A 20,180-nucleotide genomic window follows, 5' to 3' on the forward strand; every position below is an offset into this window, starting at 1 on the left:
ATCCCAGCCTCAGGAAGGATCCCTGCAGGGATCCCAGTGTGAGGATGAAAATTCAAAGGTCTCTGCCTTGGCTTTCCTGACACAAACATTCCTGCCCTGGGGCAGCAGGGATGGAGGAGGGGAATGCTGGATGTCAACAGCAAGGGAAAACCTCAGCATCGACTGCGAGGCCAAGGATGGGATCAAAAACCACTTCCTGAGGCAAGGCCAGCCAAACAGCAGCCTCAGCTTCTGCCTCTGGGCCCCTGTCACTTGTCACCTTGCTCTTGTCACCTTGTGGCACCTGGAGTCAGGGACAGGAACTCCCTGATGGCCCTACCATGCTATGATGGAAAATCACCTACTGAACAGAGCAGCATCACATCAACATCAGCAGCTCACAGCCTCCCACAGCGCCACCCAAAACTGCCAAATCCCCACCTACAACTGCCAAACCAGCACCCAAAACTGCCAAATCAACCAAAGCTGCCAAACCAGCACCCAAAACTGCCAAATCCCCACCTACAACTGCCAAACCAGCACCCAAAACTGCCAAGTCACCACCTAAAGCTGCCAACCACCACCCAGAACTGCCAAAGGACACCTAAAGGTGCCAAAATACAACCTACAGCTGCAAACCACCACTGAAAACTGCCAAATAACCACCTACAGTTGCCAACCACCACCCAAAACTGCCAAACCACCACCCAAAACTGCCTAATCACCACCCAGAACTGCCTAATCACCACCCAGAACTGCCTAACCACCACCCAGAACTGCCTAACCACCACCCAGAACTGCCTAACCAGCACCTGAAATCATCAAAACTCCTTTGCCCAAGGATGGCTGAAGATTCAGAAGAGCAGAAACCAAACCTTGCCAGTAAAGCAAGAATAAACCCCAAAGCTGCAGTATCTGAGTAAATCCCATTTGCACACAACACTGAGCACCAAGGGGAGGAGGTGAATTCATGGAATCACGGAATGGTTTGGGTTGGAAAAGCTCATCCAGTTCCATGGGCAGGAACATTCTCCACTAGACCAGGCTGCTCAGAGGCCCATCCAGCCTGGCCTTGGACACTTCCAGGGAAAAACTCAGGGTTTCTACTGGTTTCCAAGATAATATTGATCCTTCATGCACAAAGACTCAATGAAATACAAAATTTCATTAAGGAAGTCATAAATATCCTGCAAACCAAGAACTAAGCCCACAATAGCTTTAAAAACGAATCTTAATGTATCTCCTACAGCATTTTGGGACACACTGTGTAGTGAACATAGGATAAATGCTTGAAATGCTCCAAAAATCATGGAACAGAGGTCATCTCCTCTTAAAAATTTAAAAAACAAATTAATATTTTTGTGGGGGTATTTTTATCTACCTCATTTTCTTATTTCTTTAGGAATTCTGAAGGAGCCATGCTATGAAAACTGCAATTTAATCACTCCTTCTATAGCTTCTATACATACCTGGGTGTGTTAATTAACCTTGCAGAGAATAATTACCCACCCAGCTGACAGAGCTGTAAAAACCTTGTCTGCTGAATTTCAAAAGTAACACATTGTCACAAAAAAAAAAAAAAAAAAAAAAAGACAAATAAAGCCTTTATGCAAAATACAGGGTCCTGAGGATTTAATGGCAGGATTTGGAACCTGGCCAGTTTTTACTGGGACAACATGAAAAAAGAAAATTAATTGACTACACAAGCACAGAGATTTAGGAGGTTAATTAAACCTACAAATGCTTGGAAAGATAAGTAATTTGAAAAACATTTTGGAGGCAAAACCAAGAATCAAACCTGGGATTAAACAGAATTAAGGTTTAGCTGCTGCCATAATATATGATTCCAGAAATCCCATCTCCAGCTGTCCCAGCCCGATAGAGCTCCATAGTTAACAAGATTTAAGAAACAGGGGCTAAAATGTAAAGGGAGAAGAACAAAACAAGGTTTCATTTACTCTGCTGAGAAATTTTCATCCAGCAGGATCAGCTCCATTGCATCAAGATTTAATGTACTAAAAGTTTGGCAAAATAGGTGTGGATTCTGCTGCAACAAGAACTGGTTTTGTTGGGGGGAAAAGGAGATATGGGAGTGGTTATCTGAGAAGGAAAAGGAGGTTTGGGAATAATTTTCTTGGGGAGAAAAAAGGAGATTTAGGAGTGGTTTTCTTGGGAGGAAAAGGAGGTTTGGGAATGGTTTTCTTGGGAGCAAAAGTAAGTTTGGGAATAGTTTTCTTGGGAGGAGAAGGAGGTTTGGGAATGGTTTTCTTGGGAGCAAAAGGAGGTTTAGGAGTGGATTTCTTGAAAGGAAAAGGAGGTTTGGGAATGGTTTTCTTGGAAGGAAAAAGGAGATCCGGGAGTGATTTCCTTGGGAGGAAAAGGAGGTTTAGGAGTGGTTTTCTTGGGAGGAAAAAGAGATTTAGGAGTGGTTTTCTTGGGAGAAAAAGGATGTTTGAGAATAATTTTCTTGGGGGGAAAAGGAGGTTTAGGAGTGGTTTTCTTAGGAGGGAAAGGAGGTTTAGGAGTGGTTTTGTTGGGAGAGAAAAAAGACTTAGGAATGGTTTTCTTGGGAGGAAAAAGAGGTTTAGGAGTGGTTTTCTCGGGAGGTAAAGGAGATTTAGGAGTGGTTATCTGAGAAGGAAAAGGAAGTTTGGGAATAATTTTCTTGGGGGAAAAAAGGAGACTTAGGAGTGGTTTTCTTGGGAGGAAAAGGAGGTTGGGGAATAATTTTCTTGGGGGAATAAAAGAAAATTAGGATTGGTTTTCTTGGGAGAGAAAGGAGATTTAGGAGTGGTTTTGTTGGGAGGAGAAGGAGGTTTAGGAATGGTTTTCTTGGGAGGAAAAGGAGATTTATAAGGGTAGCCTTAAGCTCACAAAGATATATTGGTCGTGATATAAAACCTGCTCAGACTCAGTTCATTACTGGAGGAAACTGGGCTTCAGTGTTTGACTTTGAACCTTCTCAGACCCACATCTGGGGTCACCTGGCCCTGGACAGATAAAATGGTGACCAACATTCCCTGCAGCTTTCACCAGATTCAGTGTGATGGAAAAAAATCCAGGATGGTTATGGAGATATTCCTGAGCTTGAGTCAACCCCACATAATGATCTCTGAGTAGGTTAAAATACTTTCTTCATTATCTCCTCCAGGCATTCCATCAAGCCTCAATCCATAATTTTTCCCTTGACTCCGCAGGGATGTTAGCTGAGCAATGCAAACAAAGCCCTGTTTTGTTTTCTCTCTCTGCTAATCAGGTTTGCTTTGGAGATGGGAATTAATTACCTGATGGGCAGAAGGCAAAAGGTTGCAAATAAACACATAAATAAAAGATGAGGTGAGGTTTGGAGATGACTTCTGTGAGGACTGTTTTAGGGAAACGTTCAGGAGTTGTCAGGCATGGAACAGGTCACAGCCCCAAGGATGCTCAAGGAGTTTGGACAACATTCCCAGGGGTGCACAGGGTGGGATTGTTGGGGTGCCTGGGCAGGGCCAGGGTTTGGATCCCCTGCAATGCAAATGTAATTCCATTAATTACATTTAAGGCCAGTCCGCAAGTTTTCCTGTAAAGACAAAACACAAAAAATGTCCTTATGGGAGAGGAGATCAATCTCCAAGATGGATCCATGGGGGTCCCTTCCAGCTGAGGATATTCCATGATGGTAAGATTTGGAATATCTTTGGAATATCTATAACTAAATTGTCCTCTTTTATGGCACAATGCACATTTAGGAGCTGTAAATCAAGAACTTGGGCTAAGCTACGGGAGGACCTTAAAAATTAGTTTGCACTGGTGCTATCAGACAAAATTGTTTCAGTGGGGAACAGGGCACTGATCTCCTGTGTATTTTATTCTCCATTTTCCATCAGGGAATGATTTAATTGTTCTTGGAAGAGAGCCCTTGAACCTGCGTCATGCCACTGCACTAGGAAATGAGGGAGAAATTAAGATATGTGGATAATTTGAGGCAGCACGTAAGAAGAGCAAAACTGGGATTGTTCAGCCTGGGGAGGAGAAGCTTCAGGGTGACCAAATTGTGACCTTCCAGGACCTGAAGGAACTACAGGAGAGGGACTCTGTACAAGGGATGGAGGGACAGGACACAGGGAATGGCTTCCCAGTGCCAGAGGGCAGGGCTGGATGGGATATTGGGAATTAGGAATTGTTCCCTGGCAGGGTGGGCAGGCCCTGGCACAGGGTGCCCAGAGCAGCTGTGGCTGCCCCTGCATCCCTGGCAGTGCCCAAGGCCAGGCTGGAGCAGCCTGGGACAGTGGAAGGTGTCCCTGCCCATGGCAAAGGTGGCACTGGATGGGATTTAAGGTCCCTTCCCACCCAAACCATTCCATGATTCCATGAATTACATTTATGGTCAGTCCACAAGCTTTCCTATAAAGACAAAATACAAAAAATCTCCTCATGGGCCAAGATTTAGGTGAATAATACTTTTTACCCCCCTCTGTACCTTCCCAGCTCTCTTATTTTCCTGCTCAATATTCCCTATTCCCTGCATCCTGAATACAAAAATGAGAGATGGCTAAAGAAAAACAGTGGATTTAAATTATTGAGATGAAATTTTGTTACACTGCTGCTGCAAACTCCACCCCATCAATGTGCAACTCATTTCAATATCTGAGTCACAGCAGTGAAAAAATGGGAAACTGGGCAGAAAAAAATATAATAACATTAAAAAGATGGAATTAAGTACTTTACTAGGTTTACTGTTAACAATCTTTCTACTGACAGTTATAATTTACCACATTTAACTGTTTTAAAGTACAGATTTCTCAATTGAGAAACTCTCAGGGAGCACAATAAAACACCTATGAAAGGAGAAGGAAAAATGAGAAATTTTCAGGCTGAAAGGAGCAAAACACATAGATTTAAACTTAACTCTTCTCAACCAAGGCCTGAAACAATTTCACAAGTACTGAGAGGAGACAACCTTAATAAAAATAAAACCTGTTTTTGTCACTTCTCTGAAAGGGAAAGAAGGAAAAGTCCTTTGTCTAACCATCCAGGCAGAAAGGAAAAAATAGGGGAAAAATTGAATTCTGCTTGTAATGAATATATTTGTCTGTTATTTGCCGTTATTTTCAAGCAGAACATAAGAATTTCTAAATTTTCTTTATTTTTTAAGAGTGTACCAGACAGCAAACAAAGTAACTTAAAAGCTATTATGTTTTGGGGCTATTTTCAAGAACAAAATCAAAACAGCGTCCCAGAAAATGAGGCAGCAAGAAAGCACAAACTGGGGTTATTTGTCCATTTTATTTGTACATTGTCCTGCAACTGCACTCTGGAAAAAAAATATGAGATATGTAAGAATATTACCCTAAGGATAATAAAACCAAGTGGCTGAAAATCATTCTGATTATTACAGATGGTTATGAGACTGTCCAGACACTCTGAGGCCAGTGTTCTTTTTCTAACCTGCTTTTCTCTGATCAGACAAAGTCGTTTTTATGAACTCATTTTCCCCTGGGAGCTGTCAGAGATGAGAATCCTCTCCCAGCAGAGGATCCTGACCCAGGAGGGAGGGTGGGGTAAAAGGTGACTTTGCTCCTCATGGAGACAATAAGATGAGCACCCCTCAAAATCATTGTGTTAGGGTTCAAAAATGGGAAAGAAAAGTCAGTCTGGCCTTTGAGAAAGTCTCTATAAAGTCTTTAAATATATGAAGTGTGTATATATATATTTGTAGGTGTTTTATACCTAAAGATTGAGCAACCTACCAAAGAGTGCAGCTGCTCAAAATCTTCATCAGGGAATCATGGAATGGTTTGAGTTGGAAAGGACCTTAAAGCCCATCCATGACAGGTGTCCCTGTCATGCCAGGGACACCTTCCACTGTCCAGGCTGCTCCAAGCCCCAAAGTCCAGCCTGGCCTTGGGATCCAGGGACAGCCACAGCTGCTCTGGGAATTCCATTCCAGCCCCTCCTCACCCTCTCAGGGAACAACTCCTAATCCCCAATATCCCATCCAGCCCTGCCCTCTGCCAGTGGGAGCCATTCCCTGTGTCCTGTCCCTTCATCCCTTGTCCCAAGTCCCTCTCCATCTCTCCTATAGATCCTTCAGGCTCTGCCAGGCCCCAATTTGGTGACCCCAGAGCTTCTCCTGTCCAGGTGAGCCCCCCCAGCTGTGCCAGCCTTTCCTCCCAGCAGAGCTGCTCCATCCCTCTGCCCATGCTGGTGCCTCCCCTGGGCTCTCTGCAGCAGTTCCAGGTCCCTTCTGTGCTGGGCCCTCTTTATTTCTGGCATTATCACCAGTCTTCTGAAATCCTAAGTCCTGACCCTTAGGTTTTTGGGGTTTTTTTGGGTATTTTTGTATTTTTTTTTTTTAAGCTGAGTAATTGAGAAACTCAGATCATCTGGCAATGTGGGATGAATTGAAAAGCAACTCCTCTCCCAAACCAGCTGGAATTTTCTACCTTCCCTGTCTGATCAGATTATAAACTCACAAAATATGCAAGTAGTCATGTGCTGACTCTGCAGACAGAAGCATGGATTTGGGAAAACGTCACCCGTGGAATTTAAATTTTTAGCAGAGGTGAGTTAAAGGCCCAACTTCCCCATTTTTCCTTTCCCAAATAACCTGTCCTGGCTCGATTTTCCTAAGAGATCCTAAGTGTCCTCCTGCTCTTTGAAAGCCTCCAGGCTTGGAATATGTCTGCAGCTGCAAGGCCAGGATGTGTTTGAGGAGCTGGAGAGCAGCACCTTCCCTCTGAGCACAGAAACACTTCCAACAACCCCAGGAGCTGCTCAGCTTCATCCCAGGCACCGTTAACACACCTCAGGCAGCTCAGAGCATCCTCAAGGCCAACTTTGAGCAGAAAAAAAATTCTTTTTCACCAGCAGAAATCTCATTTAGCAACATTTTCTGCCTCATGCTCCCTGGCTCCTTCAGGACAACAGTATTTGCTGTTGTGTTCCCACCCAGCCTTGTGCAGCATTTTAAGGAATTTAACTATGCTTCAAATTTTTCTCTTTCCTTCAAATCTTTCTGGAAATGCCCCATGAGTTTGTAAGCACTCATGGCCCAAATTGATGAGGGGACAAAACACCACAAAAGAAGAGTTGAAGACGCAAAGGCACAAGTACAGCTCAATTTTCATTTCAGAAAATGCAATTTTCTAAATCATCTCCTCATCACTGGTACACTCAAATTAATTCCTGATTATTGTTCAGAAAATGGTATTTTATACTTAAGTCAGCTGATTAATTTTATTTTCCCAATATTGCCACTGCCTTCAACCACTCTGGAAAGCCACCAATGGCATCTTGTCTTCTCATCCATCTGGACTGGCAGCACTCAGAGCAGGGCCGAGATCTTGGAAGAATTACACAATAAGAGACTTTTTCCTTAAATTTCAGTGGCACCAGGAGTCACCTCCAGTCCTACACTAAAGCATAAATCAGTGCTGGTAAAATTTAATTGAAACTGCTTTTCTCTGGGCCTGTGGTCAATTCATTTTTCATTGCTCATTTACTCTACAAGCAAACTTGCAAAAAACCAGCAGGTTTTCTGGCATGGGAAAACATTCCTGGTTATATCCTACTCCACTGCTTACCTGTTCCCCCAAAATGTTTTATCTCAATGTCCTGCCAATAAAGGAGGATTTTCTTTTTGAGATTTTTCAGCTGAAATTTTTTTTGTGGAACCTCAGAGGAAGCTGCTGAGCCGCAGCTCTACAGGTAGAACAGGCCTGACATTTAGTATTAGCAATTCTGAATAAATATTTAATTACGGAAGTGGATGCAGACGCCCAAACTTCATTTCAGCCTTGTTTCAGTGCATTTCTGATTGAGATGAACAAGGCCATGTACTGCTAACAAAAAGTGCATTAACAAAGGCAATAAAAGCCCTGAAATTACCTTTATAACACCTTCCCCAGGCTGCATATCCGTATAGATCTTGACACTGTAGGAAATGTTGGAGAAGGTTGGGGTGTTATCATTTGCATCGATCACCACGATGTTGACAGTCACTGGGACACTCTCCTGGACTCCATCAGAAGCTGCCATCTTCAAAGGGACAGAAAAAGCAGGACAGGAATGTATTTTAATGGTGTATTCTCAGTACAATTCCAAGAACAATCCAACCCCAACGGGGAAAATACAGCCTGACAAGCCAAAATCAGATTTTTGTTTCTCTCTGCATTTACAGTTACAGGAGGATTCAGCATGTGCAAGACTCAGGGCAAATGCAAAGCAAACACATCCAAACCTTTCCAGCTCAGAAGTGAGAGGGAATAACTTGGAATTTCCCAGGGATGGGGCTGGGATTGAAGCTGTTGAGTTCATGGGGTTTCACCTGGGTATCATCACACCCAGGAGTTCTGTTAAACTTGATGCCTCAGATTTTAGCATCTACATTTTTCAGACTCTGTGCTGCTTTGGTGTGCGGGTCTGAGCTTCACATTAAGGGATGGTGAGCTCTGTGCACAGAGCAGGGAGACAAAACAATTCCTGCTCCAGCTGGGGACCAAGGACAAAAAATCCAAATCTCAGGCCCAAGAGCACAAACAACGTGGGCTGGAGAGAGAAAAACAAACAGGATGGGACTGGATGGGCTAAAGCTGGAATTGGACAATTAACTCCAATATACAAATGGAGCAGAACTGATCACAGTGACAGACCCCATGACCGGGTGTCCATTTTGTGCCATTTTGGTTCACCTTGGGTGCAGCCCTGGCTGGGCTCTTGTGCTGCCCAAGGTGGATCCGTGGAGGAGATCCTGTTAATAAATCCCTGCTTTATTCTTTGACTCTTTTCTAGGGCAGCCTTCTCAAGGCATCAGACTCCCCAGACAACACTTTGAGGTGGGAATTACAGACCTGGGGGTTTTCTTATTCCACAGGGGAATCTGAGCTCTTTTCTGTCCATTGAAAACGGACAGAAAATAGGGAGGCACAGACTGGAAACCCCTGCAGAAGAACTGGGTTTACCCACAGCCCATTTCCAAATTGCTGTGGGGCTGTTAAGGGGTTCACCCACAACTCCATTTAAGCTTTTTTATTCCCCATTTATTTTTTTAATACTGCTGGCTGTGCGTTCCGTTCACCTATTTTTACTTTTTTTTTTAATTTGGGCCAAAAATAAAGCAAAAAGCCTAAGACAAGGCTCAAGTTCCTGGCTCCAGGGATGAGGGGGAAAATGCAATGAGAAAAACAAGGCTGGGAATAAAAAAGAGGGCTCAGATCCTGCTGTGGGATGAGGGGCAGGTGCCAATCCTGGGGCCATGGAGAACGTGCTGGCAGGGGAATTTAAAATGCTGCACTCAACCAACTCATCCTTCACTGCTCTCCCTTTTCTGGGTGATAAGCACTGTGCTGACTGGATAGGAAAGATTAGGCAAAAATTAGATTTTTGTGGGGGCAAAACCCCAGACAATATCCTTAAGGCATGGTAGTATTTTGTTAACAAAGCAGAAGAGATGTTATTTACTTGTAGCTCTATAGATGCAGAATTTGTTTTGTAGCAAACTATATTTTATTATAATATTGTAATATCTATATAATGATAATAATAAGCAATGAATAATAAATTACTTATTAATATTCATTAATGAGAATTCCTTATATTATTATTAACTATAATTAATGGCTAATTAATGATAAATAATGAATTATATTATCTATAATGTGGTTATTGTAATAAATTCTAATGTTTTGCAGCAGTTATACTGTAAAGAAGAGCCTTGAGTTGATCAGCAGAGAATCATAAATTCCTTTAGGTTGGGGAAGATCTCCAAGATTGAGTCCAACCCTTTCAGTGAAGACATTTTTCCTAATATCCAACCTAAACCTCTGGATACCAGTCAAAGTGACTGAAATTATGCATTGTTTTCTTGTATTCTCCTTCCATTTGTGTTTCTATTAATCTCTGACCTTGCTGTTTTATGTCTGAGCAAGATTTTTTTTGTCACATCATTTTTCCATTTGCAAAAAAATTAAAGATACAGCGCTGATGTCTGATGTAAATTTTTTTTTACACCCTACAGATAACAACTGCCACTATAATGAGCAGACCTTTCAATTTTGCTCTGAAACTCGGAGATAAACAGCTTTTGGATGTGAGAGAGCTGTGTTCTTTGAACTTACAGAGAAGGTGTAGAGCTGCTGGACCTCCCTGTCCACGGGCTGCAGCAGGGTGAGGTAGCGGGTGATGCCACTCGGGGTCACAGTGAAAAACGTGGTGTAGTCGTTCAGGAAGAGATGGAGCTGTGGATCCTTGGTCTTTCAACAACATCAAGGGGAAAAAAAAAAAAAAAGAGCATTTTGTTATTAATTCAGAGGGAGACTAAATCTCTAATTAAGTCTCCAGCTCGCGGCAAGTGCTTGTTTTAGTCGAAACCTAAATAAGCACAAATGATGTGACTAAAAACCTAAAAAACTGTAAAATAAAAAAATAAGGTTAAAAACCCTCACTGCTGGCCTATGAATCTAATCATCTTAATGAAAAATGTATTAAAAAACCACTAGAGTAAGAAAATCTAATTGTAAACAAATACCTGTTTGGTATATTGTTTTAAGTAAGTGTCGTTTTCCTCCCCATTAAACAATACTTTTTAAGCCAGACACAACTTAATATAAGAAACCAGATTCAAGCATTTATCTTCATACTAAAAACCAAAAGAAGCTGAATGTGATTAACAGAGCAATAAAACAGCTGGGTTAGCGCACTGAACAAAGATAATGACATGTGGTGAAGTATTTGAGGAAATAGAGGCAGCTCAGGGACTCTCTTTAGGTGCCAGAAAGAATAAAAAATATATTTATGGAGAATTAGGAATCTCTCAGCTGATGGAGAGAAAACATCCTAAATTAACTGAAAGCAATATTTCAAGGTAAAAAGCCTTGAAAATTAACACATGGATTCTTGAGGACTTGGGTCACTCCTGATTTCCACCTCTTTTGAGGTGTTTTTTGTGTTATTTAACTGATTTGATTCTACATGAGTTAAATTTTCAAACAAACTACATTTCTTTTTGGTGCCCACAGTATTCCAACAACTTTCCTGTAGGAATTATATGGACAATTATTTTTCCATGATCTGGTTGATTTAACCTGACTTCCTGCTGCTCTTGCTCATGAGTTACAGAATTTATTTCTGTTGGTAGGGGAATGCAAATTCCAGGAAAACGCAAAATGAGAGAGAAGTCCTAAAAATACTGCTTTAAACTGCCCCCAGGAATGTAGAGGGGAGCAAGCAGAGGAGTGATCCCAGCCATGACAGAAAATCCAGGATTTTACCAGCTGCTTTCCAAGGTCATTCCACAAATCCCACCCCTACAGAGGAGGCCATGGGGAGAACCAGCTGAATCCCAGAAACAATCCCAAAAGGAGAAAAGCTGAATTCAGAAAAAAACACCCAAAAGTAGCATTATTTCTCTGAACCCCTGCTGAATCCAAAGCTCTTCTGGAAGGGTCCCATTCGTGCCATTCCTTGAGGATTAAATTCTTTGGGAGGACAGGAAAGGCCCCCAACCAACCCTGACCTGCACCAGGTGGCACCCGGACAGAGCAGCACAACACCAGGACAGACAGAAACTGCTTTAAATGAACCCAAATAAAGCCCCCAAACAGCAAATATCCCACTATTTAAATGAGAAAACATTCCAGGAAGCCATGGGAAAGAATTATCCAAGTGTTCCACACCAGTGGCTCCTCAGTGCCTAAAGCTGCAACTGCAGCCCCCAGGAAAATGAAAATTCAGTTTACAGCCAGCAATGCAAACAGCAACCACTTCATTCCAGGAAAACTTAGGGAAGGTAATTGCCCATAATTGCTCACTTTGTAGACATCATAAAGTCCGTTAAGAATTTAATTTACAAAACCCCTAGTTAGTGTTGCAGTTCTTGCTTTCATGTCCTTTTGAACACTAATAAACAGCACTTCTTTCCTAATTAATTCCTGAGAAAAACCAATGATGGAGATCCCAAACAGTCCTGGAGTAATGTGTCCTATTCCTTTGCTATCTTTTTCTTAGAAATGTTCTCCTAATATGGAAGGTAATTGCCTTTACAGCAATCAATGCCTGTTTTACCACCTCCCAGGCATGTCAGAGCCACAGAGCAATTTATTCCCTTCATCTGGAAAAGCATTGTTATGCTTGGACATTATTGCCAGGGATATTTGACATTATTGTCAGGGATCTGGGACATTATTATCCCATTTTATGCTGCCTGAAAAGCCAGTTTGGCTTAACTGAACATTGCATGTGAGAGAGAACAGCCCCAGCTACACTGCCAACACAATTTTCAATAATTTATTTTTTAAAATAATTTTATTTTGCAGTGTGAATTCAGCATTGTGATTTCTGGTGACATTACTGGGTCATGGAGACAAGGCTGGTCTCTGATAAATTGTTTAATGTGGAATTTTAAGTAGAAAATTATCACAATCCACACAAAAGAGTTCACATGCAACCTGCAAAGAGCATTTCAAGCACACAGCTCAAAGCTGAGGTACTTTTGAATTAAAAAAGCACTTTTGTAATACTCAGTATGTCTTTGAAGATTTGTAACAATTTAATGAACATTAAGCAACCACAATGTATGACTTTATGCCCTAAATTGGGTCCAATGTGTTTAAAAGGCTCTTTGCAGGCTTCACAAACCAAGAGACAGTCCCAGCTTCAAACATCACCAGGGCAGGGAGAAATGAGGGATGAGAGAAAGGAAAAAATCACACAATTAAACCCAAAAAAGGTGTTTTGCACACATAACACCCAATACCTACAGGGGAGGCACCTGGTGGGACCTACAAAGGAAAACACAAAAAGACCACTTGAGAAAGCACAAACCTGGGACTGAGGGACAGCAGAACATTTGGGGGATTCATAGTTACAGACAAAAAAAAAAAAACCCAACAAAATGAGACACAAAATGCTGCACCGCATAAACAATGCCTGGGCCCAAGTGTGTTCTGCTTGAAAAACCTCTGGAGAAATTCCTGCGTGGATGTGGATGTTCCACCCCTGCTGCTCCTCAAATCCCACCAGGGGTTACAACTCTGCCCAAAGCAAACAGCTTTCTAAAACTGATGAGGATGAAACCAAAATTATTGGATAATTATGAGACAAGAGTATTTGTTCTGTGTGTTTCAACAGTCCCAAAAGTTTTTGGACAGGATCAATTTGGTTGTGAAGTTCTCCAAAGCAGCCAGAACAAGTTCCAAGAGTATCCAAACTGCTCAGACTTCCCAATTTACAGCACAGACCCATCCCCTAAAAGCTGCAGTGACAACAAAGACACTTTGATGACACAGCTGAGTTTTCCAACATATTCATGTGGAGAATGATCAGCACTAAAATTCCCATGAAAAATTTGTTTTGTTGGAAGGGTATTTTCAGCATGTGTCCTCCTAGTTTCTGGGTGAAAGGAGAAAATCTTCCCCATGTTCACCCGGAAAATGTGAGATCCAGAGCCTTGCAAAGGTGAAGTAGGGGGAATTCTGTGTCCCCAACACAAAAAGATGTGGATTTGTTGGAATGAGCCCAGAGGAGACCATGGAGGGGCTCCTCTGCTCTGGAATCAGCCTGGGAGAGCTGGAATTGTTCAGCCTGGAGAGGGAAAGGCTCCAGGGAAAGCTCAGAGCCCTTCCAGGGCCTAAAGGGGCTCCAGGAGAGCTGGAGAGTGACTGGGGATAAGGGATGGAGGGACAGGACACAGGGAATGGCTCCCAGTGCCAGAGGAAAGGGCTGGATGGGATATTGGGAATTAGGAAATGTTCCCTGGGAGTGTCAAGAGGCAGAAACCATGAGATATTAATCCTAAAATAATCAATGAAGACACACAATGCTACAAGAGCAATTCAGTGTTAGTATTTCTAGTTTTTCTTAAGTGTAAAAATAAAAAAAAAATTAACCCTTATCTTTAGAAATCCTAAAGGAATTAAAGCAGCTTTTTGTCTTTGCCTTGATCTTCTGTTTGTTTTAATAATGATATTAATGGACTGTTTAGTTGTGGGAAGGATATTTCTTGAGTTATTACAACTGTTGGAGTGTCACAGCAGGAGTGCCCAGGGGCAGCAGAACTGCCCCCTTGAGACAGCACTGACTGCAGAACAATTTCAAACAAAAACTGGGAATGAAAGAAGCAATCAGGCAACTATCAGAGAAAAATACTTAGGTATTTAAAATGCTTCAGTTTTCCTGGATAAAAAAAAAAATCTATTCTTTTTCCTTCTCTAGATATATTATTGAAAATTCATAACCTGCACTTGCAGCTGCATTTAAAACCTATTTTATCCATTACTTGCTCTGTCTGCTCATATTGCTGCCAAGACATCCTTAAGTAAAATGCTTTCAAATTTCCCACGAGTTCTCTGGAAAAAAAAATAAAAATCCAGAGAATCACAGAATGCCCTGAGGTGGAAGGGACCCACAAAGATCATTGGGTCCAACTCCTGGTCCTGCGTGAGATAACCCAGGAATGCCAAGGCCAGGCTGGACAGGGCTTGGAGCAGCCTGGGACAGTGGAAGGTGTCTCTGCCATGGCAGGGGTGACACTGGATGGCTTTAAGACCCCAGCCCATTCCATGATTTTTACTCAGTGAAGCTTTACCACTAACCTTAACCACTAGATAAATTATCTCCTCCCATGAAAACCAAAGAAGAAGCAAAAAAGAGGCTTGGGAAGCCTTGTGTAAAGAGCTCTCAACTCGCACAGTTGAAGTTCCTCATCTCAGCTTTAGTTTGCTCAGGTCTTAAGGTACTCCTGTAGCTTAATTTAATTTATGCCATTTAAACAGAGCACTTAATTATATCAGCACTTGGCAGGGCTGCTCTACTGAAAGGTCTGTTTGCAATGTCCCATCTATAAATTAATTTCTGCAAGGTTTATAGCAGGACTCTGTTATATTCCCACAGGGTTTCAATTTAGAGTGGGTTTTGTTCATTTTTTTCCTCAGACACCCAGTTAAGTGAGCACTCTCTTTCAGCATTTACCTGAGGACATGGAGTAATTTTAATATTTCAATTAACAGGCAGAATTCATTATGTTTGACCAGGGTCACCACTGGGAACTGGGATGCACCAGCACAGAGGGGGCTTCTCTCAGTGTCTCATCAGCAACCTTTAAATTTAAATGTATTTCTAAATATATTAATTTACTGAGGTACAATGAAACCATCAGGACACTGAAACCTGCAGAAGTTAAGGATCATTCCCTCTGCCAACAATCCCACTCTGAGCTCCCATCCAGCTCCATGGGGAGCAATTTTAGTGTTTGGCCATTTTATAGGGGAGCTCTATGCAATTGCTGCACTCCCAGCTAGCATTCTGGGAATTCTGGGAATTCTCCTGTCCACAGCAAATTAGGACTCTGTGAATCCCTGGCACATGAATTGAAAAACAGGCACTTCCATCTGGTTCTCTCACATCCATGTTACACCTGCAGCATGCCACAGCTTTGAAAGGACTGTGTATGAACCAGGTGATGCCAAAGGAACAGAAACATGGAATATTTCCACCCAAGGAAGAAGCTCATCCCCTCTGGCTGTGTCAGAGGATTCCAGAATGGTCTGATTTGGAAGGGACCTTAAATCCCATCCCATTCCACCCCTGCCATGGGCAGGGACACCTTCCACTGTCCCAGGCTGCTCCAGCCTGGCCTTGGGCACTGCCAGGGATCCAGGGACAGCCACAGCTGCTCTGGGCACCCTGTGCCAGGGCCTGCCCACCCTGCCAGGGAACAATTCCTCATTCCCAATATCCCATCCAGCCCTGCCCTCTGGCACTGGGAAGCCATTCCCTTGTATCACTGCACACCCTTGGAAAAGCCCCTCCCCATTCATTTAGATGTTAATCATCCTGGATTTCTTTATCTCTCCCAGTGACAGCAGAACTCCACAACAAGAAGAAAACCCCAAAATAGACGTTACTACTTAGTTACTTTTCCTCTGGAGATGCCTGACTTCCACTCTTAGTAATGTTACATCAAAATCTGGCAGAGCAAGGAATTCAATGATCTTTCAGCCTCCTGCTATTCCTCCTATTCCTCCTACTCCTTTTTGGCTCAAATGAGGAATTCCTTTCTCTCTGAGCTCCCCTCTCCCATTTCCATGGGGTGGGGGAGGCTGATCCCAATCATAAAACACATTTGGATTCCTCTGTGCACTAAGCATTCACCACCTTGAACAGAACAGAGCCTTCCAGAGATGTGAGCAAAACAAATCAGAAAAAATAAAAACATTTCCAAGCCTATCTGAACTCAAAACAAAACCAAAACATCATAATGAAATCAAATTTTTTTGTAATCATTGATCTAAATAGGTTTGTCTCAAAAAAAAATCAAAAAATGAGAAAAAGAAAGAATCCTGAAAATACTAAAGCTGCGAGCCCCCCAAAAGAAGCAGCTGTACCTCCTCCACGTCGTTGTCCAGCACCACGAGCTGCAGGGGGGAGGTCAGGTTCCGGTTATCCGAGATGGTCGTTCCCACTGGGGAGGATTCCAGGATGAAGCCCTCGTAGGTAGACCTTGTGAAATAAGGCTTCTGGTTGTTCTCATCCAGGATCTCGATGTGGAGATTGGCAAAGGCAGGGAGAGGGTGGCCGTTGTCTTGTTCAGCCTAAAACAAAATCACCTCATTTGTCAAAGGTTCCCAGTCATGAACAGTGACTGGGGATGCTTCTATTTAGGAGCTATAATTCAGTTAAAAAATAAACTTTTTTCTCAAGGTGCCCCTACTGTGGAACTCATCATGGAAAATAGAAACACGAACTAAAAATTAGCAAGGAGACAAGAACAGGATCACCTTCCATCACCGCCACAAGAAACCCAAACCTTTGTGCAAACACAGCTCCTTAAACTCTCAGGATTGAGACTTCTGGAAAAATCTCTGAGGGATGAAAGAAAACTGGGGATTGTAATTGCACAGCAGAACTCACAGCAGCAGCAAGAGAGTTAAACCCAAAAGGTGGGAACAGCACACATGGACACATTTGCTTCCTCTTTCCTCAAATCCACCTCTTCAGTGTTACATGAGTGGGATTTCAATTTGGATTTTGCCTGTTTGTAAATTCCAGACTAGTTTGGGTTGGAAGGGACCTTAAAACTCATCCCATTCCACCTCCTGCACAGGCAGGGACACCTTCTACTATTCCAGGGTGCTCCAAGTCCCATCCAACCTGTCCTTGGACACTTCCAGGGATCCAGGGGCAGCCACAGCTTCTCTGGGCACCGTTTCAGGGAAATTGTGGGTGTGTCAAGCAAAATTCTTTACTTCCATGAATAACCCCCACATCTCAATGGCAGCCCTGCACCACCCAGGAGTCCTGCTCGCTGATATTTTTCACCTAATTTATTCTTATTCTCAAACTTCCTAAAGATAAAAACAGTAATTGCCTATTCCAGAATGCTAATCCTATAAAAACCCACAACCTACTTTCTTTTCCTGTAACCTCCCAACCAACAACTAATTAAAGCAAAGAAACAAGGGAATTAGGAGATAAAAAGTAATTTGGTCTCCAGTTTATAAAAAGCAAACCAGCTTTAATTACAGTTCTGCACATGACACTGCAGCAAGACAACAGGGCATTGAAAGAGTTTCCCGTTCCTATAGCAAAAATTTGTATTGCCAAAATCTGGATGCACACAGACCCTGGATCACAACAGAGAGATTCCTAAATTTCTGTTGTTAACAAGACTGTCTGTTTGCAAAGACTGTCTGTTTTCTAATCTGGTATTTCCCCCTTTTCAAACAGATAATTGCTCATTTTTCAAATTGAGAGTCCAAGAAATCTCAGTCTGGAAAAATCACTTTGACTTCATCATAGTTTTAAAAAAATCTTATTTAAACTTTTCTTATTTAAACTGTTATTTAAAACAAAATATTTCTTATTTAAAATATTTAAATATTTTCTTGGTCTGAAAAATGTTAATTCTCTTTGCTTATAAAACAGCAATAATTTTATGATAAAAACTTTATTAAAGAAAAAGCAGTATTAAAACCTTCTATTTCAAATAAAAAGAAATATAAGCAAAATATTTGTTATTTTCTTCAAAGGAGGTGATGACAATCTAAGTAATCCATAAAAAAAACTCATTCGCAGTTTTGAAGAAAAAATGGATTTTTCTTTTTAAAATAAAACTGGATTACTCTTGAACAACAGGGAAAAATGCCCAGTCCAGTTGATGTGCCTCTGAATGAAAATAAACTCCATATGTCAAAATCAACATCACCAAAATTACCCGGCAGGACTCTGGCTCCTGACACAGGAAGGTGAAACCCCAAAAACATCTGGAGATAGATTTTTTGCCCCAAAGTACTGAAAGCATGAGAGAAAATCCCAGGAGAAGTCTGCTCCTGAAGCAACACACTGCTGCGATTCTGTTTTATAAGCAGATCCATCATGGTATCCGAGAATCCTGGAATATTTTATGATGGGAAGACTTCCAGGGTCATGGAGTCCCAGCTGTGCCCAGTGCCCACCCTGTGCCCAGCCCAGAGCACTGAGTGCCACCTCCAGCCCTTCCTGGGACACCTGCAGGGCTGGGCACTGCAAAGCTCCCTGGGCAGCCCCTGCCAAGGCCTGAGCACCCTTTCCATGCAGAAATCGCTGCTGCTGTCCCAGCTGAGCCTCCCCTGGCCCAGCCTGAGGCCCTTTCCCCTTGTCCTGTCCCTGTTCCCTGGCAGCACAGCCCGATCCCCCCTGGCTGTCCCCTCCTGGCAGGGAGTTGTGCAGAGCCACAAGGGCCCCCTGAGCCTCCTTTGCTCCAGGCTGAGCCCCTTGCCAGCTCCCTCAGCCCCTCCAGGCTCTCCTGAGGTGCTCCTCCCCACAAAACTAACAACGATTGTCCATCATTAAATTCTCTTTTCTTCTGTTTCCCCAAGTAAAATCGGTCCCTTCACGACCCAAAGTTTCCATACAACCTCTGTGAGTTACTCTATAAGAACACATAATGTTTCTTGCTAGAAAAAGATCTAAAAAAAGAAAGATGCAAACAACAGAGTGTCTCAATCTTCTGAACAGCTTGAAACAGCACAATAATGGCCTTGCTTTAATGTCCAAGTGAACCCAGAGCTCATTCTGGGATACAAGCAGGAATATTCACCCAGGAAGGTGTTGCAGGCTTTGTTGAAGTGCTGGGAATTGCACACGGCCAAACACAAAAAGAGTTGTTTGCTCCCAAAATTGGACTTCAGATTTGAAACCCTGGAGCCCAAAATAACAAAGCAAAGGAGTTCTTCCTCACTGAGCACTTCCACTCAAAATCACTTCAGCTTTCCTTTGTGTTCACCAGTCAAAATGATGGATTCATTTTATTTTTTTGTTTCCAAAGACACCACTATTTAAGCAAAAAAGGGAAGCTTTGCCAACAAGCACTTTTTTGCCCTTTGCTTGAAACAAGGAATTTCGTATTACAATGTGAGGAATTGATTTGCTTTCAAATGTTCCATGAAATCAGTCCTAGAAGCAACTCCTGATTATGAGCAGAGCACAACACACCCCCCTCATAATGCTCCAAAACCATAAAAAAGCTGTAACATTGACCATTTTTGCTCCAGTGCCCCATTTCTTGGGGTTTTTCTTATTGTGGGGGTTAGGGTTTTTTATCTTCTTTGTTTTGTGGTGGTTTGGGGGTGATTTTTCTGCTGTTTTTGGTTTTGTTGCATTTTCTTTTTAAGAGATGGAGTTATACCTCATGAGAGTTGTTCCAAACACTGAATTCTCTATTCAGAGTGCAAATCCTTCTCCCTTCACATTGCCCTGTTAAACACTTGCCTGGCCTTGCTGGCCAAAGGTTGTTTCCTAACACATTTTGGAGCACAAACAGCAAACAATTTACATTTTCTTCACCCAGAAAGCCACTGGTATCTAAGCCACAAAATATTTGAGTTCCAGTCCTTCAAAGAAAATGCTTTAGTGTCAAAATAATGGAGGATCTTTCAAATAACTCTTCACACTTCTACCAAGATACAAAAGAAGCAGCACAGGATTAGATTCTGGTAGTTAAGAGCAGCTAAAGAAAAAAAAAAGGGGAAATGTGTTAATTCTCACAGATATTTAAATGTTTTTATTAGATCATCTGTGCTGAATCTGCTTGTATCTATAGTGTCCATAATTTTATCCTGATGGGAGATGGCAGAAAAGCAGTTCCAGAAGGGATGCAAGGAGTTAATGGGAGGGTGTGGGAATTAACAGGACCAACAGAAATTCATTCCTTCAAAGCAGCAGATGAAACAGCTCCCCCAAAA

The 20,180-nt window shown here is 42.3% G+C and overlaps 1 protein-coding gene and 1 long non-coding RNA gene across 13 annotated transcripts in view; one reads left to right on the forward strand and one right to left on the reverse strand.

The window, feature by feature from the left end:
- Window positions 1-20,180, reverse strand: part of PCDH15 (protocadherin related 15) — a 630,962-nt gene that overhangs the window by 133,047 nt on the left and 477,735 nt on the right. For all 12 annotated transcript variants that reach the window (XM_074544551.1, XM_074544552.1, XM_074544553.1 and 9 more), the window contains 3 exons: window positions 16,344-16,550; window positions 10,080-10,214; window positions 7,852-8,001 (listed from right to left, as the gene is read on the reverse strand). In XM_074544551.1, the coding sequence (XP_074400652.1) occupies window positions 7,852-8,001; window positions 10,080-10,214; window positions 16,344-16,550 (492 nt within the window). The remainder of the gene's footprint in view (window positions 1-7,851; window positions 8,002-10,079; window positions 10,215-16,343; window positions 16,551-20,180) is intronic.
- LOC141729673 (uncharacterized) overlaps window positions 1-20,180 on the forward strand; it is a 112,208-nt gene that overhangs the window by 71,206 nt on the left and 20,822 nt on the right. The gene's annotated exons all lie outside the window — the stretch shown is intronic.

The sequence above is a fragment of the Zonotrichia albicollis genome, chromosome 7, assembly GCF_047830755.1.
Source record: "Zonotrichia albicollis isolate bZonAlb1 chromosome 7, bZonAlb1.hap1, whole genome shotgun sequence".
NCBI classification, from domain to species: domain Eukaryota; kingdom Metazoa; phylum Chordata; class Aves; order Passeriformes; family Passerellidae; genus Zonotrichia; species Zonotrichia albicollis.